This window comes from Notechis scutatus, chromosome 2 (assembly GCF_049901735.1).
Source record: "Notechis scutatus isolate UNSWTSFEM ecotype Mainland chromosome 2, rNotScu1.2, whole genome shotgun sequence".
Taxonomy (NCBI): Eukaryota; Metazoa; Chordata; class Lepidosauria; order Squamata; family Elapidae; genus Notechis; species Notechis scutatus.
This window is the reverse complement of record NC_142010.1, coordinates 109465423-109486003: the sequence shown is the minus strand read 5'-3', so window position 1 is coordinate 109486003 and position 20581 is coordinate 109465423. Positions and strand designations below refer to the sequence as shown.

The following is a 20581-nucleotide window of genomic DNA, read 5'->3' as shown; positions in this document are numbered from 1 at the left end:
ATTCTGTAGTTGTGTAAAATTTAGACGCGCATGGCGCGCTCACTTCCAAGTTCCTTTGAACTCGCTTTTTTGTCTCCTGTAATAGAAAAAGCTCGGGCTAATCCAGAATTTTATTTTGTTGTTATTACAAAGCAAATGGTCCAGCTCGCATTATGTGAAAAAGTTATTTACCACAGCAAGATTAGCTATTGTGTTTTGAATTTTTAGTCTCAGAAGACATATAAGCAAGGAAAAAAACGATAGTTGAACGTTGCCCAAAGCCACAAGCGCAACAGCAGCAAAACGTATCTTCCGCAAAGAGTATTATTACTTGCGAGGTTTAAATATGGTTAAATATTTCTAACGTTTTAAAGAAACCCAAACACCCCAAACAAAACCCTAGTTAGAAATGCGGTCAACTCTTCCATTTTTCTTTGCTAGTTTATGGTTTGTTTTTCCCGTGCCTTAAGAGCGGATCCCACTTCCGTTAAAAAAGAGGAAAATAATAAACGACCATCTTAAGCAGGAAGTTGTACTATCTTAAACAGGAAGTCGTACTGGATGAGTAATTCTTCATTTTCTTAGATCTACATTGCTCTTTCTGTGCACTCCGCAAACTTGCTGCAAGAGTGGGAAGACAACAAGGAGCATGCGCATAAGGAAAGATTGTTTCAAAGAGCGAACACTGCCTTCTATGTATTGACCTGCGTGGGTCTTATTGGAGTTTAGGCTAGCCGACTTTTTTTTTTTTTAAATGATACCGTCACTTAAATCATATCTGCCTGGTTCACAAACGCACTGTGACTGTGTTTGCCTGGGCATCTTATTCTGGATTAACTAATCTCGATCTGGTTTTGATTGAACGGGAAAAAATTATTTTCATTACATAACAATAAAATGTAACTGGCTACTTTATGGCTCTGTATTGGCGCAAAGTAGTTGTGACTTCATCCTTCCTTGAAATTAATTGACATTTGGCCTATTTTGTTGGGCAACTCATTCTTTTATGATTGATTATTCTGTATGTTGTGTGAACACAGCTAAAAAGTGACATTTTTTGAAAATCAACTTTACATAAATTTATATGGGAAAAAAGCAAAATTGAAGATGTGTTGTGATGGAAGCCACACTAAAGTTGACACATGTAAAAAAGTAAGGTGACCAACTTTTTTACAATGAAAAGGAGCACACAAATAAATTGAAGAAAAAAAAAACAAAGTCACTTGTGCGTGGCGCACTCTCAAAACAATTCTCCTGTGTGGACCACATGCATCTCATAATCGCGTCTCGCTGCACTGTACCAAGCCTTGACGAATCGTCATGTCAAATACAAATATGTCATAACACACAATGGATCTGCTCGGCATCGATCAAATATGGAGATTTACAGATTAGTCTTCAAATATCAGAAAGGAGGACATGTAGGAGGATACTTTTTGAGGGAGGACAAAACTTACAAATGGAGGATTGTCCTCCCTAAAGGAGGACAGTTGGTCACCTTAAAAAAAAGGAGTAGACTGTGCATCATAACATTGTAAATCTTGCCTTTTTTTATCCTTCCCCTCACTCTCAATGGACACCATTTTATTACCATAATGTATAAACTCATTTACATTGAATCATAATTTTGTCTTTGTCTTTGTGAACAGAGACTAAGATATAGAATATACTAAAAAGGCATGCAGACACAGACACACACACATAATTTAGAGGTATTAGCCATTTTGAGAATAATTCTCACAGATAAAATAACCATTCAGAGCAAATGGTGATAGTGATTTTTTTCCCCTTCTTTCTCATCTTTTCTCTTGCAGCGTTCCTCTTCTTTCTTTCCTGGTGCAGTCAGTGGCTAGGCAAGTGATTAGGCTTAGCAATGTGCCATTTCTTCATGAACATGTCTATTTACTGACAAGTGCAATGTATGTCGTATAGATAATAATTGAGTGGGGTAGTTTATAACCCAGGAGACAAAAATACAATTCAAGATTATTTTAATATATTTGGCAGATGGTCTAACACAATACTAAGAAATTTAACAAATACAAAATGCTGTACTTTACATGCAGAAAGCAAATGCACAGGGTCAGAATGGGAAATACTGTATATGGCTTGGTAATACTACTTGTGAAAAAGATCCTGAATCAGAGGTGGTATTCAGCAGGTTCTGACCAGTTCTGGAGAACCAGTAGCGGAAATTTTGAGTAGTTTGGAGAACTGGCAAAAACCACCTCTGACTGGAGATTCTCCAATATCCTTCCCCTGCCACGCCCACCAAGCTACGCCCACAGAACTGGTAGTAAAAAAATTTGAAGCCCACCACTGAATTAATATTTCATTGCAAACAAAATAGCAATCAATACTGTGAAAGGGCTGCAACAATGTAAAATGCAATTTTGGACATCAGCAAAAGCATAGTTTCACTTTATTTATCATACCCACTTCAATTTAATGTCTAGTTCTAAGCATCACATTTTAAGAAAAAATCAAATAAACACCAAATGATTCATAAAACATTGAACATGTTTTGTAATGAGCACGATTAGGGGAATAGAAAAATGTTAGGAAAATTTGAACAGTTTAACAAAAAGTAGTGTAGTCCATTAGATCTGTCCAAGCAGAGCTCAGATATTTGTTGTGGTGTTTTAATTTAGATTTTTGCATAGAGCAGGCAATTGGATTTAGGGCCACAGAACTTCTGACTTCGTAGCAGTGGTGGGATTAATTTTTTTTTACTACCAGTTCTGTGGGTGTGGCTTGGTGGGTGTGGCTTGGTGGGTGTGGCAGGGGAAGGATATTGTAAAATCTCAATTCCCACCCCACTCCAGGGGAAAGTTACTGCAAAATCCCATTCCCTCTCCACCCTACTCACCTGCTTTCCAGCTCTGTTCTCCTGTGCAGGGCAACAAAAGACCCAGCCGATCAGCTGGGACTTGGGAGGCAGAGAATAGATGAGGGCAGAGCCAGTCAGAGGTGGTATTTGCCGGTACACCGAACTACTCAAAATTTCTGGTACCAGTTCTCCAGAACTGGTCAGAACCTGCTGAATACCACCTCTGCTCTGTAGTTCCTAGATTTCATAATATGATTTACATTATTTGAGTCCCACCATTGTGATTTTATAAGTCATGGTTTATGTCTTAGTCTACTAGGTGAATTAAGTTGGTTCTGGCTTCATGTGATTTGTAAACTCAGCCAGTTTATGGAAGATGGAACTTATAATGCCAACCTTACTAGGTGTGGAATTTACACACCAATGACCGGTGTAGTTTCGAGCCAAAATGTTGATTTACTCCAAAGAGATAGGTTTAGGGCAATTTCTGTGTCTGTGCAGTTTTCCGTTTTTCTTACCTCAAACAGCATAAACACAAATACCAAGCTTTCAAGTAGCTGATTAGTTGAGCACATATACATTTTGCTACTAGTCCTGAAGTATGTGGAACATGAATTCTTTTATTTAAGAAAATAAAAAGTCCCAGAAATAATTAAAATAACCAAACTAACCAGCATACCCACTCTCCATTATAGTATAAATTGTTGGAGAAATACTCCCAGAGAAACCCGTAGGCCTCCTATGTCTTCTCTGCCACCTGGGTGATGAGGTTTCAGTGTATTCTTCTACTGCCAGGATACAGCTCAAAATCTCCCAAACTTTATTAAGAATCTGCACAGTCTTAGACAAACAGAGACTTATTAGGTAAGGTTCCCAGGTGAAAGTCCCTGAATATACTACATACAAGCAAACTTATATAGTAAATTTCATACAAAGCATTTCAAATGGTGCCATAGCACTGGCTAATCTACATTTGATCATTTACACATTTCTAAGGAAGTAATAAATCCATCAAAATGTTACTTTTGACAATCTATCATAATTGTGGCATTTCCAGAGGAATCTTCTAGAGGGGTTATTCCATTATCAATAACAGCCATTTTGTGGTACAACTTGCATCTCCACTGCAACCTTGAAACTGCATAGCCAGAGTTCCTGTTCACATCCTAATAACAAAGTCATTTTGGACTCTTTATTAGGACTAAATTCCACATGAATCCCAACCACAATTCCTCTGGGTCCATCCATCTATTACAAAAACCAGTCTCTAAATTATCTCTTAAAAAATAAAATAAAAATGAATTTGCTCTAGGTATTTGTAGGTATCTGTTGTTCTACCTCAGCAGATGGCAGCACCAAATCAATTTTGCTGACCATGGATGTTAAGTAGATTTGTGGGGCGAGGGAGTGCCTTCCAGTTCGGGTTGACTTCTAGTGACTTCCTGGACTAACTCTGCAGTTTTCCTGGCACGTTTTTAAGAAGTAGTTTGCCTTGCTCCTTCCTAGGACTGAGAAACAGTAACAAGATCCCCTGGGTTGATTTTACACCTAAGGAGGGACTAGAACTTATGATGCCTTTAACCACTACACCAAACTGGCTTTCAAGTAGATTTGGCCCTGGATTTTACTTTAATTGCCCAAAATGAGAAGGAGCCTGGTAGCACCTTTTCAGAATAACAGATTTTATAAAAGGACCTGAGCTTTTGTGAATTACAGCCTACTTTAATTCAAGTCAGTAACAGAATCAGTAAAGGGCCTTTTGTGGCTAAGAAGCTTAAAAAAACCCATCTACACTAAGGCAATGCCACTCCTGTAATGTTGCTTTAAAACACTGTGGATGCAGTAATCAGAAATCTAACAATCCACACTTTTATTATCCATAGTTCCTATCAAAACATTTAATCAAAAATTTATACAAGTGTCTACAGTTTGACACTTTTTATCTTAAATATTTACAGAGTTAATCTAAAACACAAGTTTCTTTGAAAACAAAGTTTAGTATAAAGTGACAGATGCTATTTACTTGTTTTTAGATTTACAGTAGTGTTTCTGATTTATTAACTCCATTTATCAGACTCACTGGCTACTTATATTTTTCAAGAAAGTTCTTTTTGAAAGTGTCTCCATTGTGTTACAGATAAGTTCAAAGACAGCTTGTCTAATATCATTCACTGCCTGTAACATATCTGCATGTAGCAATGGAATACTTGCATTCAAAAACAGTATAAGATCATTGTAAGAAATTACAACAGCATTTGGTATATTTTAGCGCCTTAAATATTGATTTGACACAACTAAATGACTTTTATTCTTTCTCAAAAATCATTTTTAAAAGATAAAATACAATACAAAAACTATTCATTGCATTTTCATATACAATATATTCTAACCATGTTGAAAACTACAGCGTTTACAGTACACCTTTAGTATACTGAAAAAAAGAAAAACTTACAGTCTACATGTCATAAAGCTTAAGTTGTTCTTTGATATCAGATTCAGACATATCTCCAAAAGTGTCTGATTTTTCCTTTAGAAGGGTGAAGATGGCAGCCAGCTGCTCTCTCTGAACCCTGCCAAGAAGAGAACAACAAAAAGGAAAAAAAAATGGGGATACTTTTGTTTTGAGAAAAACAGTGGAGTTTGACAAGATAGCTTGCAATATGGGATGTTTCCTGTCTGAAATTAAAAAAAAATGCATGATGGAGATGTGTGAATAAAAGCTTTTTTTTTTTAACCCTAAGAATAAAAGACTGCACACATTTGACCTGAAATGCTGGGAATCTTGGTTTTGAATCTCCCCTGTCAAGATGCTTTTTTATGTGGGATGACCCCAGAATACTTCACATTTTCACTTTTAGCAAGCTATCCCTTGAATGAATTCCCTGATATCATGAATTCCAATGTATATTACGGGTTGTGAACAAATTACACAAGGCACTAAGATTATTCACCTACAAATTAAATAATTTAAATGGGTGAACAGTCTCTTATTGTTCACCCATTTAAATTACAGCACATGTTGTAAGGATCATTTTTAAGAACAAGCGATAGCTAAGAAATCCAGTACACTTTACAAATGTACTATCATTGTACAGCCACATCATCACTATTTTCTGATACTATGAATAAGGAGATCCACCAACTAATCAGTTGAAATGTGGACACAACTAGGGGCAAATGAGGATGCTTGTACAGTACTGTCATTCAGTGAATGGGCTGGAGTATGACATTAGATGGATCTCAGTCTGGATTGATTATCTTACCTACCCTCTTAAGAGACTGGTGTCTCAATCCATCTTCTTCTAACAGGTAGCCCTCAACATCACCACAACTGAGATCAGAATTTCCATCACTAAGTTATGGAGTCGTAAAGCATAAAGTCTCATGATGCAATTGCAACACCAGCAATCCTGGTTGCTGTCATAACTCCAGATGTATGGGTTGTTAAGTGCGAAGCAGACGGGTCCATAAGGACAGGGATCCCCAACCTTTTCGACGCCGCGGCCCGGTTCCGACATCAGCTGGGCGCCGCGCCGGTATCGGCGTCAACTGGGCGCCGCCATCTTTTATGACGAAAAGGCGCTTCCGTGACGTCACCGAAGCGCTGTTCATCATAAAAGATGGCGGCGCTGCTTCTGGTGAGCTTTTTCGGTAGAAATGGCTTTCTACCCGGAAAAGCTCACCGAAATGGCCGCCGCCATCTTTTATGATGAAACAGCGCTTCCGGTGAGCTTTCTACCCGGAAAAGCTCACCAGAAGCGCTTTTTACCAAAAAGATGGCGGCGCCAGCAACCAGCGGCCCGGTAAGGCTTGTTCCGGTCGGTACGGTCCGCGGACCGGCGTTGGGGACCCCTGCATAAGGAGCATGGGGGTAGTACAAAGGAATGAAGGAGGCCTGGCACAGGCAAGCCATGCGTGAGTTCAGGGGTGTTGGGGAAAGAAGGCATGGGATGTGTGAACACATATGTGCAAGCACAGGGAGGCTAGGGAAGGACTATGCTGTGGCTCGGGGCCTTCTTGGTACACAGAGACTCTGGGACTGCAAGAAGCCCCTGAGCCACAGTGCAAAGCCGCAGCCACCCCTGGAAGCCTCAGCTGCCCCAACCCAGTAGTGCTATACAAAACCATTATGCTATGTAAAGTGCCAACAGCATGGCGCAAAGCCACAGAATTCCAGGAAGTATCAACAGCATGGGGCAAAGCTACTGTGCCCCAGATAGTCCCCAACTCCTGCCACAGTTGCTTTTGCCCCTCTGCATTCTGAGCCCACCCCACCCTCCATTCTGCTGCACCACACAAAGTGTTAACAGCATGGCACAACGCCAAAGCATCCCAGAAATTGCCTCAGCTACACAGCTGCCACCCATGAAAAGAACTAGATGGGTAGGGGGAAGGTGAAGCACCCTTGAGGTTGTAAGTGTGGGCAGGCTGCCAAGTCCAATTTGGATCGTCTGACTGTGAAGTGCTGCAAAACAGCCATAACTTTGGGGACTGGTTGTGTAAGTCACTTTTTCAGTGCTTCTGTAACTTCAAACAGGTACTGAATGAATGGTTGTAGGTTAAGGACTGCCTGTGGTGTTTGAACATTAAATGAAACATTTTTTAGGAAGTATTTCCCTTATCTTAGTTTAACGGGGATTCTCAGCTTCCTCCATTTTCCCAAAGTTTCCTTGCTTCTGTGCTATCTGCTGAGTATAAGTATGGCAGGTTTGCTGCTAATGCTGCCATAATTCTTGAAGAGGCTGTGGCCTGAGCCCTTTTTTGCATTCACTAATGCTTGTAGGATGCATAGATCTGTCTCTTATTCTGCTTCTGCCATCATCTGCCAGAACTCCATATAACTAAGAGGGCATTTTTAAAGTTTCTAAAGTCTCTCTCGGATGTTTGGGCTAATTTTTAGATGGACACTGCTCCCTTTCAAGCTCTTAAAAAGCAGAGGCGTCAAGTTGCAGAAGCTCCTAGGACTTTTTAAAAAAATCTAAATGCCTATGTGCCTATAGCACCACACCTGTCAGTCCACCAAGAAAGGGGTGGAAAAAAACCTCAAAAAAATCATGCCAAGTCATAATGTGGCGTGTTGATTTTTAACACAGTGTACAGCATCAATCCAGTTGCCCAGATATGTAGGCAATTTTTCCCCTTGATGTCTTCTTTAGTAATTACAATGGTACAAATTATAGGCCTGCTATACATACAGGCAAACTGTGTAGAAAAAGTATTCGCCATTGATATGTATATTAGGCCAAAGGTTTAGGAACTGACATTGGGGGGAACCCTCTTCCTTTTATTGCACTTCTAAAAAGACATGGATTTACAACAAGCTTGGATCAAAATCATTACCAGCTGTGAAAAATGGTTAGCAAGTTTACTTGTATGCAGACATTCTTAGTTAGGACAGTAATTGGTTTTACATCTCTACAGTTGTGTGCAAAAGTTTAGCACTCTTGTTCAAAGTGTGTTTCAATTAAATCCCTAAGTTAACAGAACCTTTGCCTAGTACAAAATTAATTTTTCTCTGCAAATTTGAATGCGTACTTACTATTTATGTGTACTGTTAATAAGATTCAAAATAAAACAATGGTGAATATTGCAGGTGTAAAACATGTGTGGATACGTTTCAAATCAGTATTTTTAACATGTCCTTTAGAAAAAATAACCACTTCCAACCATTTCTTGTAACCACCTAGAAAGAGTCTTTCTATTCTTGCTTTTGAAATTTTCCTTGCTTTTCCTTGTAGAATATTTCTAGCTCATGGGTTTCTTTGCATGCTATGCATGATTGGGATCTCTTTATAGATTTTCAGTAATATTCAAGTCTGGGCAATGTGAAGGACATTCTTATAGTAATTTAAACTATGGTTTTGTTTTCTAAAGGCAATCAATCATAACTTTCCCAAGTTCCCATTCAAATCTGAATTTATTGGAAGCAAGAGCTGTGTGCATACTGTTCATATTTACAAACACAATGACCAGTCAGGAAAACTATTTAAATGTTTATTGGTCTGAAAAATGGCAATATACATTTTGAAACTGCTAGAAATTATAGTCCTTTGTACAAGATCTACCTTCATATTTAGAAAAACAAAAAACAAAACAAAAAACCCACTCAGACAGCAATATGTCATTACTGAAGAGATAGCTTTGCTCATTGCCACTAGTCATTTTCCTTATATATGTATTGCTGCATACTGAAAGATTATATTGTATATAAGGCATTATTTGCATAGTTAATGGTGTTTTGAGTCTATCAATGTGAATTGGAGGCAAAGTGGTTGCTAACAAATATCTCAAAGCGGAGTGTCCTTATATGAATGGGATTTGGTTGCAAACTGTACTATATTAGAGAAAATAGGTATAGGAATGGAAGCTTATCTTTTGCAAATTAATTATGGTCAAAGATTCCTGCTGTTTCTTAAATAAGCCTGGGGGGCAGGGAATTAGTCTAGACTCTAGAGGAAAACAGTTCTTAAACCTATGTGTCCCAAAGAATGATTGAGTAATTAATTTCAAGTATTTCCAAATAATTAAGGTTTTGTTTCAAAAAGTAACAGGGGATGGATTATGAAGCTTTCCCTCAAAATACAGGAGAGCAACATTTTTTTAAAAAATCCAATCTATCAAACAGGAAGTGATTATCAGTAACATAAAAAATGATGCGATGACAGAATAGTGACACAACATAAAAGGATATATCTTAAATCTTATTTAGGAACTGTGAAATTGGTAACCAAAGGGCCATTTTACATTCCATAGCTCACATTTTCAGATTCTATTCTTGGGAACAGGCTTGAAGTGTCAAGTAAACAAAAGCATTAGCTAATGAAGCGCTCTTAATCCTTGCAATTAAAATTAGTCACAAATTGTTATACTAAGACTGCAATCCTATACTCTTATTTAGGAGTACACCCCACTAATGGGACAAACTTCTAAATAAAAGGATAAATCTTTTGTTTCTTAGGACTTCCTTCTATCTAAGATGAAATACTGTCTCATTTCCAAGAGGTCACAGTCTGTATCATGCAACCAACCTTCCATCTGTGGATGGAAGGAGCCTTCAGAAGGTTTCATGTATTACAGCTCTGTCTTCAAATTCATCTAGAAGGTTTTTGTGGTCTAGGATAGAGTGGTGAAAAGGGCTTGTTCTAGCTTGTTCTACCATCTAGACAGGAAACAGGTCCATTGTACAATAATTTATCAGTTTTCTCCAGGTTATCTAGTTAATTTTTTTTTGTTTTGTTTGGGGGGAGGCTGCAGATATGGAGTACTGAACACAACAAAGTGTGCTTGTTTATTCCCCCAGAGATCTTACTTTACATCCAAGAACAGAACCCGCACAGTGTAGTCTGTTATTTTCTCTAGCCATATAATTATCCAGACCAGACCCCAACTTGTTCCAATCTTGATATTACAAGGATTGATTCTGAGGAACTCAGCTTCAGCCAAACAGAAAGTCTTATATTTTGAGGGATATTTTTCGGTTGTGTTTGGGGTTTTGCCCTTTTTTTTTCTCCTCAAGCCTTTAAAAATGCCAAAAGGTAAGTCTTAGGAAGAGTCTAGGGATAACTTCATATAGTCTTCAGTTCTGCAAAGAGAAACAAGAAGAAAATAAAGAGAACGCATTTTAATTGTGTCACCTTGGGTCAGTTATATATTACTAATGCTTTTATTTTTGTAATAAGAGGAGAACAACTCAGTGCAGGAAAGGAGTCTTAAGGAAAGTTTCTAGACCTTTTGGGCATACACAAATAACATAAGGATGCCTCAGGTTTGAAGAGGTTACTTCATCATTTGCAGCAGGATAGCCTATGCCCAAGAACATGAGTATCTAATACAGCATCTCTCTTTTCCCATTAGGAACATTTTACATTTCTCTCTAGCCCTATAAAGTGAAAACTGACAAGGATCTCTTGGACATTTGGGGAAAGGTGAAATACAGAACTGTGTCTGTACTAAGTACTGCCTTCTTTTGCAATCCCATGATTTGTTGCTCAGATTCACGAATAAGCCCTATGGCTTCAGGTGTGAGGATTCAATATGAGCTGCTCTATTTGTCAGAAGCCAGATTTGCGAGCCCAGAATTGGAACTTGCAATCAAGGGAACTGTCATACTGCATAGCTGCGGTATCAACAAGCTCCTTTTTTTGTACTGGAAGTTCATCCAACTTCCTTCAAAATTCTGTGAATGAAGCAAGATGATAAAGTTTTCATTCATATAGTCCCATGGCAGATACTAGTTTTCAAATGTCCAAAAAAATATAATCATTCTATGAATGCTACTTTCATTTGCAGTTGTGTGTTTTTGTTAAGTCAAATACTGGGTTCATAAATTTTAAGAAAGCACAGGCTTGGTTAGGGTCATTGTTATGATGAGGTGGATACTTGAAAATCATTCATCATAGATTGTTACAGAGAAGGCTATTGATTTTACATAACATCCACTTCTTGAATATTGGGCAAAGAGTTTGTATAAAACGTAAATGCTGTACTTTTTAAGCTGAAAGTCTTACTGTTGTACGAACATTTTTCTCTTTTAAGTTGAGGACAGTTAAAGCAATATTTATGAATTAATGACCATCTACAGGAGAGCTCCCCAAACTTTGCAACTTTAAGACTTGTGGATTTCAAATTCCAGAATTCTGGGAGTTGAAGTCCACAAGTCTTAAAGTTGCCAACTTTGGAGACCTCTGATCTATAGTTATGCAGATCATCTGTGGTTAATGCAATTAAAACCTAGAACGAACAATCTGAAGCTCCAGGAACAGATGAAACCTTCAAATCTCTCTTCTCCCCACCCACCCCACCTCCCCAGAGATTTCCTTTGTCTATAGTTGCTGAAAAACTGACGTTCCTTAATATTTTGAGATAGGAAACATATGGACATGAAAGTATAAGCTCTAAAATACAGGGGGGGGGGGGGGAGCCAAGAGACCCAGGGAGAAGACTGGTCTACATGGATGACAAGTCACTTCTGAGCTCCTTGGTCTTTTCCTTTGCTTCCCAAGAAGCACCATTTCAGCAGTTGGAACTGAAGAAGCTTCTTGGGTGAGAAGCATATGGTTTTCAAAGGGAAAAAAAACTCCAAGAAAGTCTAGTTGCCTTTTGGAAAAAGCACCTTTGGGATATTTCAATAGACAATAGCTAGTTGCTAAGTTTTATTTTAACAGACAATATTAAGATATTAAAAGATGGGACACCCCAGGCTTCCAGCTGCAGGTAATCACAGATTAGCTCTGTAAAAGTGGCCAACAAGCTCTTCTATATTATATTGTAGTGTTTGCCTGTGCTTATGCTTCATTTTTAAGTGATATATAGTGCACTGTTTTTACAGTTATAATCTACATGGCCCATTTTGTAAAGTAACTTTGGGGCAAATAGATTGAGTAACATTTGGAAGTCATTTTTTTAAGATGCGCAATTATACAGCAGTTGTCACCACAACATTAATAGCATTTCTTTAACAACGTTAAAGCATTTCTAACTCTATTTCAGCTGAAATATTTCTTCTAAGCACACATTATAGCCAGGGGTGGGATTCAAATTTTTTAACAACTGGTTCTGTGGGTGTGGCTAAGTTGGTGGGTGTGGCTTGGTGGTCATGTTATTGGCTGGGCATGGCCAACTCAATATCACTCACATCGAGACACGCATCTCCTCGCCTGGCCTCTCATGACTGTGGGGATGCTGCAACAGTTGTAAGTGTGAAAAATAGTCATAAGTCACTTTTTTCAGTGCCATTTTAACTTTGAATGGTCACTCCACACAAGCAAAGTACCAGCAAAGGAGGGGGAAAAAACTCCAGAGATGTTCCTGAGACAGAAAGTCTAGCCAAGAACGTAATAAGGGTTAACAGAGAGGCATTTTTTGTAAGCAACACCAGAATGTTTCCTTCCTGCCTTCCTTACAGGATTAGGCCACTAATTTCTTTTAACAACCGGTTCTCCAAACTGCTTAGAATGTTAACAACCGGTTCTAGTGAATAGGTGCAAACTGGTAGAATCTCACCCCTGATTATAGCATCAGTTGAAAATGAAGGCAGAAGGAGCTCACTTGCTTTCATATGTTAATTCAACAACACAGCAAGTCATTGGTATATCAGGTTGATATCCTAATACTTTAGTACAAAGCTACAGAAATTTTGGAAGCTTCAGGACATTATTGTTTACTATTGTTGCAACAATAGTAAAGGCAGCAGAATTCTCTGAATGATTTTGAGCTGGGAGAGGAGGAATATTTTCCTTGGGCATGTAAAGCTTATTTCAGATTTGATTTACCAATTTCCCCCCTATGTTTTGCTGTTAATTTGCTGCTGAATTACTTCAATAGCCTGAAAACCTTCAGGACTGCAAAAGTTAGGGGATCATGCATAGTTTGAAGTTTAAACCCCATCTACTAGCATTTTGTTAATATAACAATTATTATTTAAATTAATGGCTTTATGTTTTACCTGAGAAACCCTAAAATTGCCTGGAGTAATTCTTTGCTATAGAACTGTTTAATTTGATGGATTATTATCTAATTATCTCTTTTATGAGGATATACTTGCAAAATACAGGTCAAAACTGAGAGCTGACTTTCAAACCAAGAGTTTCGAAGGAAAGCAAATTCATCCAACTTCCTTCAAAATTCTGTGAAGGAAGCAAGATGATAAAGCTTTCATTCATACAGTCCCATAGCAGATGTTAATTTTCAAACATCCTGGTAGTTTGCTGGTTTTGACTTGCCTTTTATCGCTTGCTGAAGCAGAAACTGTACCCACAACATCTAATAGGTTTTCAGGCAGAAAATGTCTGACTATGACAGGGTCAGAAATATGAATAAGGAGGCAAATTCCTTGTGTGTCCAATCACACTTGGCCAATAAAGAATTCTATTCTATGAAGTATAGAAGACTATATTATGGAGACTGCAGACAGGCTAATGAGAACTAGAAGCTGAACAGAAATGAAAAACAATCAAGGGGTCAAAGCAGCTTTTCTTGTCCCCTCACCCCCATCTTCTCTCTCTCTCTGCAGTTCAAAAGAAAAAAAGAATACAGTTCATCGATTAAATTTCCTGTGGAGACAATTCCTATAGAGACTTATGGAGATGGTCTTGCGGGAAATATTCAGCAGCTATCTCTCACACCCAGAAAAAAGGACAGAGGCAATCTTTAAAATATGGCAAAAAAAGATAATACTGTATTTGGAAGACATTCAGGCTGGCTCCTCTTTGACTCACTAAGTGGGAGGAGGGGAAAAATACAATCAGATTTGCAAGTTTCTGTTAATGTAGTTTATCTCTATAAAGCTGACTTCTAATTTTATTGTGGTATCTGTTTCCTGATCTAGTCCTCCATAAGGCTGGAATTTTCCCAAGTGTGGTTTATTTCTTAATACAAATCAAAATAATAGATCAATTCTATGCCAGGAATATTTAGGAAATGTGTCACAAAAGAGAATCGGATAAAGGTATAAAAAAAACCCCATCAATTTTTTTAAATGTCAAAATTCAAAATCGGACTGTATAGTTTTTAAGAAAACTTACTGCATTTGAAAATAACAATTTTAAAAGCATAGAGCAGCCAGTCCAAAGCATATTTTTGATTTTCCAGTTCTTTCCATACTTTGTTGCTGCATTTTTAACAAGGTGCTTCTTCTGGTGCCCCAAACCAGATAACTGCTAGCAGAAATAGGTCTTGCTGCCAGAAAATATTTGGCGCGCCAGATTGCTGATGTTTGGGAGATTATAACTGATCTACTTTTAGAATCCCACTTCTTTAGTAAATAAAATTTACAAAATGTGTATTAGGTTATTTTCACAAATAATATCTGCAGCAATATCCAGGTCTTTCTACTGGTTGGATCAGGTCATAGCTAAAGTTACTCAGAATCACAATCCAGATGAAATAGGTTAACTGAAGCCTTAGTGAACCTATTGGACAATGCATGGGATTTCAATATGATGGCTAGAAACCACCCGGGTGAAAAAGCTGATCTATTAAAAACTGGTCTGGTGTGGAAATCTTCCTGGCTTAACAGATTGAACAGCATTTAAACTTAATTTGAAGAGTAACATTCCCTACCCTTATACCCTGCAGAGGACAAGAGCAATAACTGAAATTTGACAACACCTGTTACCCCTAGTCTGGTTTAACTGGGAATTAATAGTAACTATAGTCCAAGATGTCCAGAAGCCCCAGACTAGGGAAAGAATCACTTGGCAGTTTTATTGAGGGCACTAACAACCTCAAAGTGCTTGCCCATCCTTCTTCCCCAACCTTCTATCGTGCTGCAGAAGATGAAATGAAAAAATAATAATAAAAGGAGCAGAAACTTACCAGCCTCTCTATCCCAAAGAAGCACCATGCTGGACAGGAAAGCAAAGCTGCTAGTAAAGGAGTGGGAGGAGGAGGAGAAGGAGGCGGCAAGTAGAGAGGAAGCAAATGACAAGAAGAGGTGAAGGTATTCACCATCCTAAGGCAACATATCAACACATAGGGTTTCAGCAAGCAAAAATTATGGGGAAATTAGCAGAAAAGCATGCACTGAAGAGCAGGGTTGGCAGGTGCCAAGGGATAACTGTTCCAAGAGATCCCCACCCTTATGAAGGCTGGTGTTTGGGGAAAGGAAAACTGGAAAAATGTTTAGATGCCTTGATTAAGCTTCTGCTCCTTTGGCTTATATACAGGAGCAGTTGCGAATCGTCCAGTCCAAATTTAAATATAGCTTATTGACTTTTTTGTTGTTATAAGAAGACAATCTGTCTGCTTTTTGTTTTTTTTTAAGAAAAGAAGAAGCAAATGGAAAACGCTGCCCCCTCTTGCTGTACCTTCTTGGATTTCAGCAAGGGATTGTGGTGGCCAAATAGCTTTTTAGCATCAGATGTTCTTTCATTTAGGTGATTTGAGATTCAGATTGTGGTATCCAATTTGCTGCAAGCTTTTCTCATCACTGAAGTTTAGATGAAAGGCATAGGACAACTGGAAGAGCACTCTGTCTTATTTTATCTCACTCCATTCCTCATCTGATAAATGAATGCCTACTGGTAAGCAAGTACTTGTATATCTTCTCTCCCCCAAGTAGCTAACAGAACATGTGATACTGCTATAACAATCTTCATTCCATATTCCCCATCCCTAGTGGAATGGAAGTAGGAAAGTATGATGACAAAGGAAGTTCCTTAATGCATTATCGAAGGGGACCTACATATGAAATTATATTTCCAAGAAGCACCTAAGCAGGATTTGAGGGTATTAGCCTCTCCCACTGTTCATTCTCAGCATCTACTCTTCAGAGGTATAAATCTCTCTCCTGGAGGCAGTGGTGGTATTCAGCAGGTTCTGACCAGTTCTGGAGAACCGGTAGCGGAAATTTTGAGTAGTTTGGAGAACCGGCAAATACCACCTCTGACTGGAGATTTTACAGTATCCTTCCCCTGCCAGGCCCACCAAGCCATGCCCGCAGAACCGGTAGTTAAAAAAAAATAATGAATCCTACCACTGCCTGGAGGTAATATGCAAACATTATAATTAGCAATCCTTGTTCACTTTCTTTTCTATTAATTTCTAATTTTCCCCAAACTTGCAGGTTGTTTTTTTTTGTTGTTTTTTTGGTGTAACTGGGAGAAACAATTTTCTGTGCTTAGCACAGATCTTTTGCCTCTTTTAACCTTCAAAACAAACCTCAGATTCTCAATTTCGCTCATCTACCCCACTGAAGGAAATGTGATAAAAGAGGTTTTACAGCAAATGACCAGAAGTACACATTCGGTTTGTAAAAAAACAAGTTTCCCTTTCTAAATCTGCTGTGCTAATTTTAGCAACAGGTAGATAGCATTTACAAGGTAGGGAACCTTCAGTTCTATAAATGTTGCTGAATTACAACTCCCAATATGTTCTCTTCTCCCATTTGCCCTGGGTAGGTCTCATGAAAATGTTTTTTTTAAAAAAAGCACTTAAGAGGACCACAGGTTCCCCATCCCCTAGAATAAATATGTACACATCTGTTATGTTCTGAACTTCAGGAACAAACTGTGGTTGAGGGGATCTATCTTCCCTCTTAATACTAGACACCTTATATTAATAACAATAGCATTTAAGACTTATCTACTACTTCGTAGGGCTTTGCAGCCCGTTCTAAGAGGTTTACAGAGTCAGCATATTGCCCCCAACAATCTGGGTCCTCACTTTATCGACCTTGGAAGGAGGGAAGGCTGAGTCAACCTTGAGCCGGTGAGGATCGAACTCCTTGTGGTGAGTTGAATTAGCCTGCAATATTGATTTCTAAACACTGCACCACCATGGCTCATAATACCAATTTAATACCCATTTTTGGTATTCAATAATTCTCCAAAGATGCTAGGAAATATAGGTTTCAGAAATGTTATGAAAATTACACCTCAAGATTCCTCCAGAAAATACCAGTTACTAAAAACTGAAGGAGATATGCCCAAATAATACAATTTAGCAAAAGGGATTTTGTTGGTAATTCCAAATAAGAAAACATCTTATCTTCATCTTTTGATAGCATGCCACTATTAGGCCTTCATAGTGTCAGCTTTCAAGGAAAAATGAAAAATACAACATAATAATTAAAAGATCAGAATTGCAGATATGCAGGAAACCATTGTTCAAGTTTCAAAACTTGCATTAAAATTGTTTTATAAATAAATACATAGTACAGGTCCTATTGGAATTAACTGGATGTACATTTATAGGCAAGGAACTCACTTGAATTTAGCCCATTTGCAATGCATTAAATATCTGCCATTTAATGAAAAACTGCAGTTCCTGCCTGCAATCTACATATTATTTATAGACTTGACTGAATAGCCTGAAGCTGGTGCCTCAGTAGGGAGCTATGACTAATCCTTGGAGCCTCTTTGACTGATTGCTCTCCTTCCCTGTTGTTTTTCTCCCTCTTCAGGTTGCCTGATTCCTGAAGAAGTACAAGCAAGCTCGGAGAGCAGCAAAAAGAAACAGCAATACCCTCACTTTTTCTGGAAGACCTGCAACTCAAGCAAAGAGCTTTTTCTGTAAGTGGGTAGGGGCAGCATGTTGAGGAAGCAGGACAATTTATTCTGATACCTATACTAAGGACTATTATTCTCTGGTGTCTGCAACGCCCCTGTAAATAGGCTTATAAAAACCAGAGCAAACATGGAGGACACTGTATCTTGTAAGGCAAAATATCAAAGATTCTACAGCACCATCCATAGTGTGCAAGTGATGCCGATTTATTAAACAAAAGAGATTGAAGCACGTTCTTTGATTGATTGTGTCACCGATATCTCACAGTAGCTAAGAGCAGGAGCTTTACATTGAAAAACAAAACCTTTCTGCTGATATCAACGTACTGACTCTCAAGCAAACTGACTCTCTCGGCCTTAATCTCCTCCATAGAAACAGCTACATATGACTGATTTGGACAGACAGTTCCTCCAGCCCCAAAACTACAGAACTGCCACCCAGAACTCATTGAACTGGCCAAGTTGCCCAAAGTTCAGACTTCAAATTGGAAGGACACATTCCTCCTCTTAGCTAAAGGCTGTGGGTGAGGTAATAGATGGGAAAGGCCAGCAGCATATGTTCCACTAGGCAAAAGGACACCTCTTTTGTTCCGCTGAAGTGTGGTGCTCCTGATAAATGAAACGGGGCACAGAAGAGAGGGAGACTATTTTATTAGTTATGAATAGGGAGAAGGGGAGGAGGTGCAGGGGGAGGGGAAAATACATGGTCAACTTTAGTTTCCAGTCACATTAGCAGAGGTTATAGGTGGAACCACTACTTCTAAGAAGTATCATCTCCTTACCAAAAAGATTTGCTAGAATGTTTGTGGCCGAGGACCTAAGGTACTTGCTACAGGGATGTGAGGTCAGAGGTCAGTTCAATCCTGCAATATAATAAAGGCAGCAAACCTGGGTCACATCAAAATGGCAGCAATGCCAGGCAATGCCCAACAGGAGGGAAAAAAAAAGGAAGAAAGCCAGGGAGGATCAGGGTGCACACGCAGGCACATGGCATGAAGAACCAAAGGCTCGAAGGGCGGATGGCATGGCTTTCCTCAGCTGATTCAGTGTAGCTCCTTACCTGAGGGCAGCCCTGCCCAAAGAAACCACAACAAAGGAGGAGGGTTTGGAAAAGCCTGAAATAGAAAAATGCTGATGCCACCACCAGCTCTCCGAGGGGGGGGACGGACAAAACAAAACAAAACAAAAACAAAGCTGGGAGAAACAAACACAGACAGACAGACAAGGTCACAGTGACAAGAAACAGAAACCATTAGAAGAAATGCAACAGTCTGCCAGATGCCCATTAGCAGAAGAGGTGTGGGGGGGGGGAGGAGTTTGCAAATAGCTCTGCACAGACCAAGGGAGCAAGCATTAAGTAGGGCAGGTGAATTTGGAAAGTAGATAAAGGACACAGGAAACCCTGGTCGGTGTAGCTGCGATCAGGGTGTAGGTGGAAAGGGTCCTTAACAAACCCTTTTTTTCGTTAGGAAAGAGCTATCCTAGGGAGTTACTCAGGTTTGTGTCAGGTAAAAGATCAGTTCTGGTTATCTTTAAACACTTCCGTAACAAAGGTCAGGAAATCCTGCTTCGTTATTGTCCCAAAGGTGCTTTTTTCAAGAGGCTTTGTTATGGTTGCATTTGTTATTTTATTTTACAAAGCTGCTCCAAGTGCAACCTATTCTGAGTGACATAGGATTCCTGAGAATGTGCCTGAGAAATTAATATTTACACTTGACTTCTCCAGTGTGTAATTCTTCAGATGCGTGGGACGCAAACCCTTAACATTTCCAACCAAGGTGGCAGGTGGAATACATTTGGAGGGCACTACATCAGAGAAGGCTGATCTGCACAATTGTCAAAGCAGGCCTGACTAACACAGAGTGTCTGGAACTGATGCAGCATTTGCATTTAGTTCCAAAGGGCTCAAAGTGCATCTGCTGGTTGAATAATGAGATGAAGTATGTAATTCTATTAATAGTAGTATTTGGTCAGCTGCCTATGGTGCACAACTGGTATGGCAAGTTTTGGCACACAGGAGCATGGTGTGCGTGACTGACTGCTATAGAGCCACAGCATTACCGATAGCTTCTAAAGGCCTATTGATGCTACTTTTCTCATAGTGCCCAAGAGAATCAAATAAATAATCTAAGGCCCAGGAAGACAGTATCTAGTCATAACTAGTCAAACTAGATTCATCAATAGGCAGAGGAAATTGAGGAAATAAATATGAGTCACACCATTCACAAAGCAAAAATGAACGCAGCAATGGGACAGTTATCTAGAGCCTCTTTTGCCTACCAGCGATGCCTCAGTAAAAAACTAGCTAATAATTTTGGAAATTTTGATACCGTATTGGTATCAGTAGAAATGATAGGAGTCCAGCAAATCAGACTTGGGAGTGTTGAATATTTGATAATGGAGGAATGCTCCAGGAACCTTGATTTGTTGGACAGTGCTGCCTATAATTCCATTATTTAAAAAAAAGTATAATTAAAGGAATGCAACTCATCTGCACTTTTGGGATTCATACATGAATGCAAATATGCAATGTGCCCTGAATGTTTTGAGTGCAATGGAAGAATGGGAGATAAATAATACTTATAGTCTGAGATGGCTCACAGTACTGATGATGATATACAATAGCCTTAAATAAAATGTATACCAAGAAAAACCACTTTTGATTGTTCAGAGATGAACCTCAGCAAATAATCAAAGTTTGTGGATTTGTATCTTTCCTGTATTGTTAAATTATTATAAAATTCTCTCCCAAAGAACCATTGCACTA

General features: G+C 38.9%; 1 protein-coding gene across 6 annotated transcripts in view; it reads right to left on the bottom strand.

The window, feature by feature from the left end:
* Positions 1–3610: 3610 nt before the first annotated feature.
* Positions 3611–20581, bottom strand: part of MXRA7 (matrix remodeling associated 7) — a 58061-nt gene continuing 41090 nt past the window's right edge. For 2 of the 6 annotated variants that reach the window (XM_026667529.2, XM_087955721.1), the window contains exon 4: positions 3611–5379. In XM_026667529.2, the coding sequence (XP_026523314.2) occupies positions 5265–5379 (115 nt within the window). In that variant the 3' untranslated portion in view covers positions 3611–5264. Of the gene's footprint in view, positions 5380–8789; positions 10392–18596; positions 18678–20581 lie in introns of those variants that run through there. The other 4 variants (XM_087955722.1, XM_087955723.1, XM_087955720.1 and 1 more) reach the window with 3 other exon arrangements.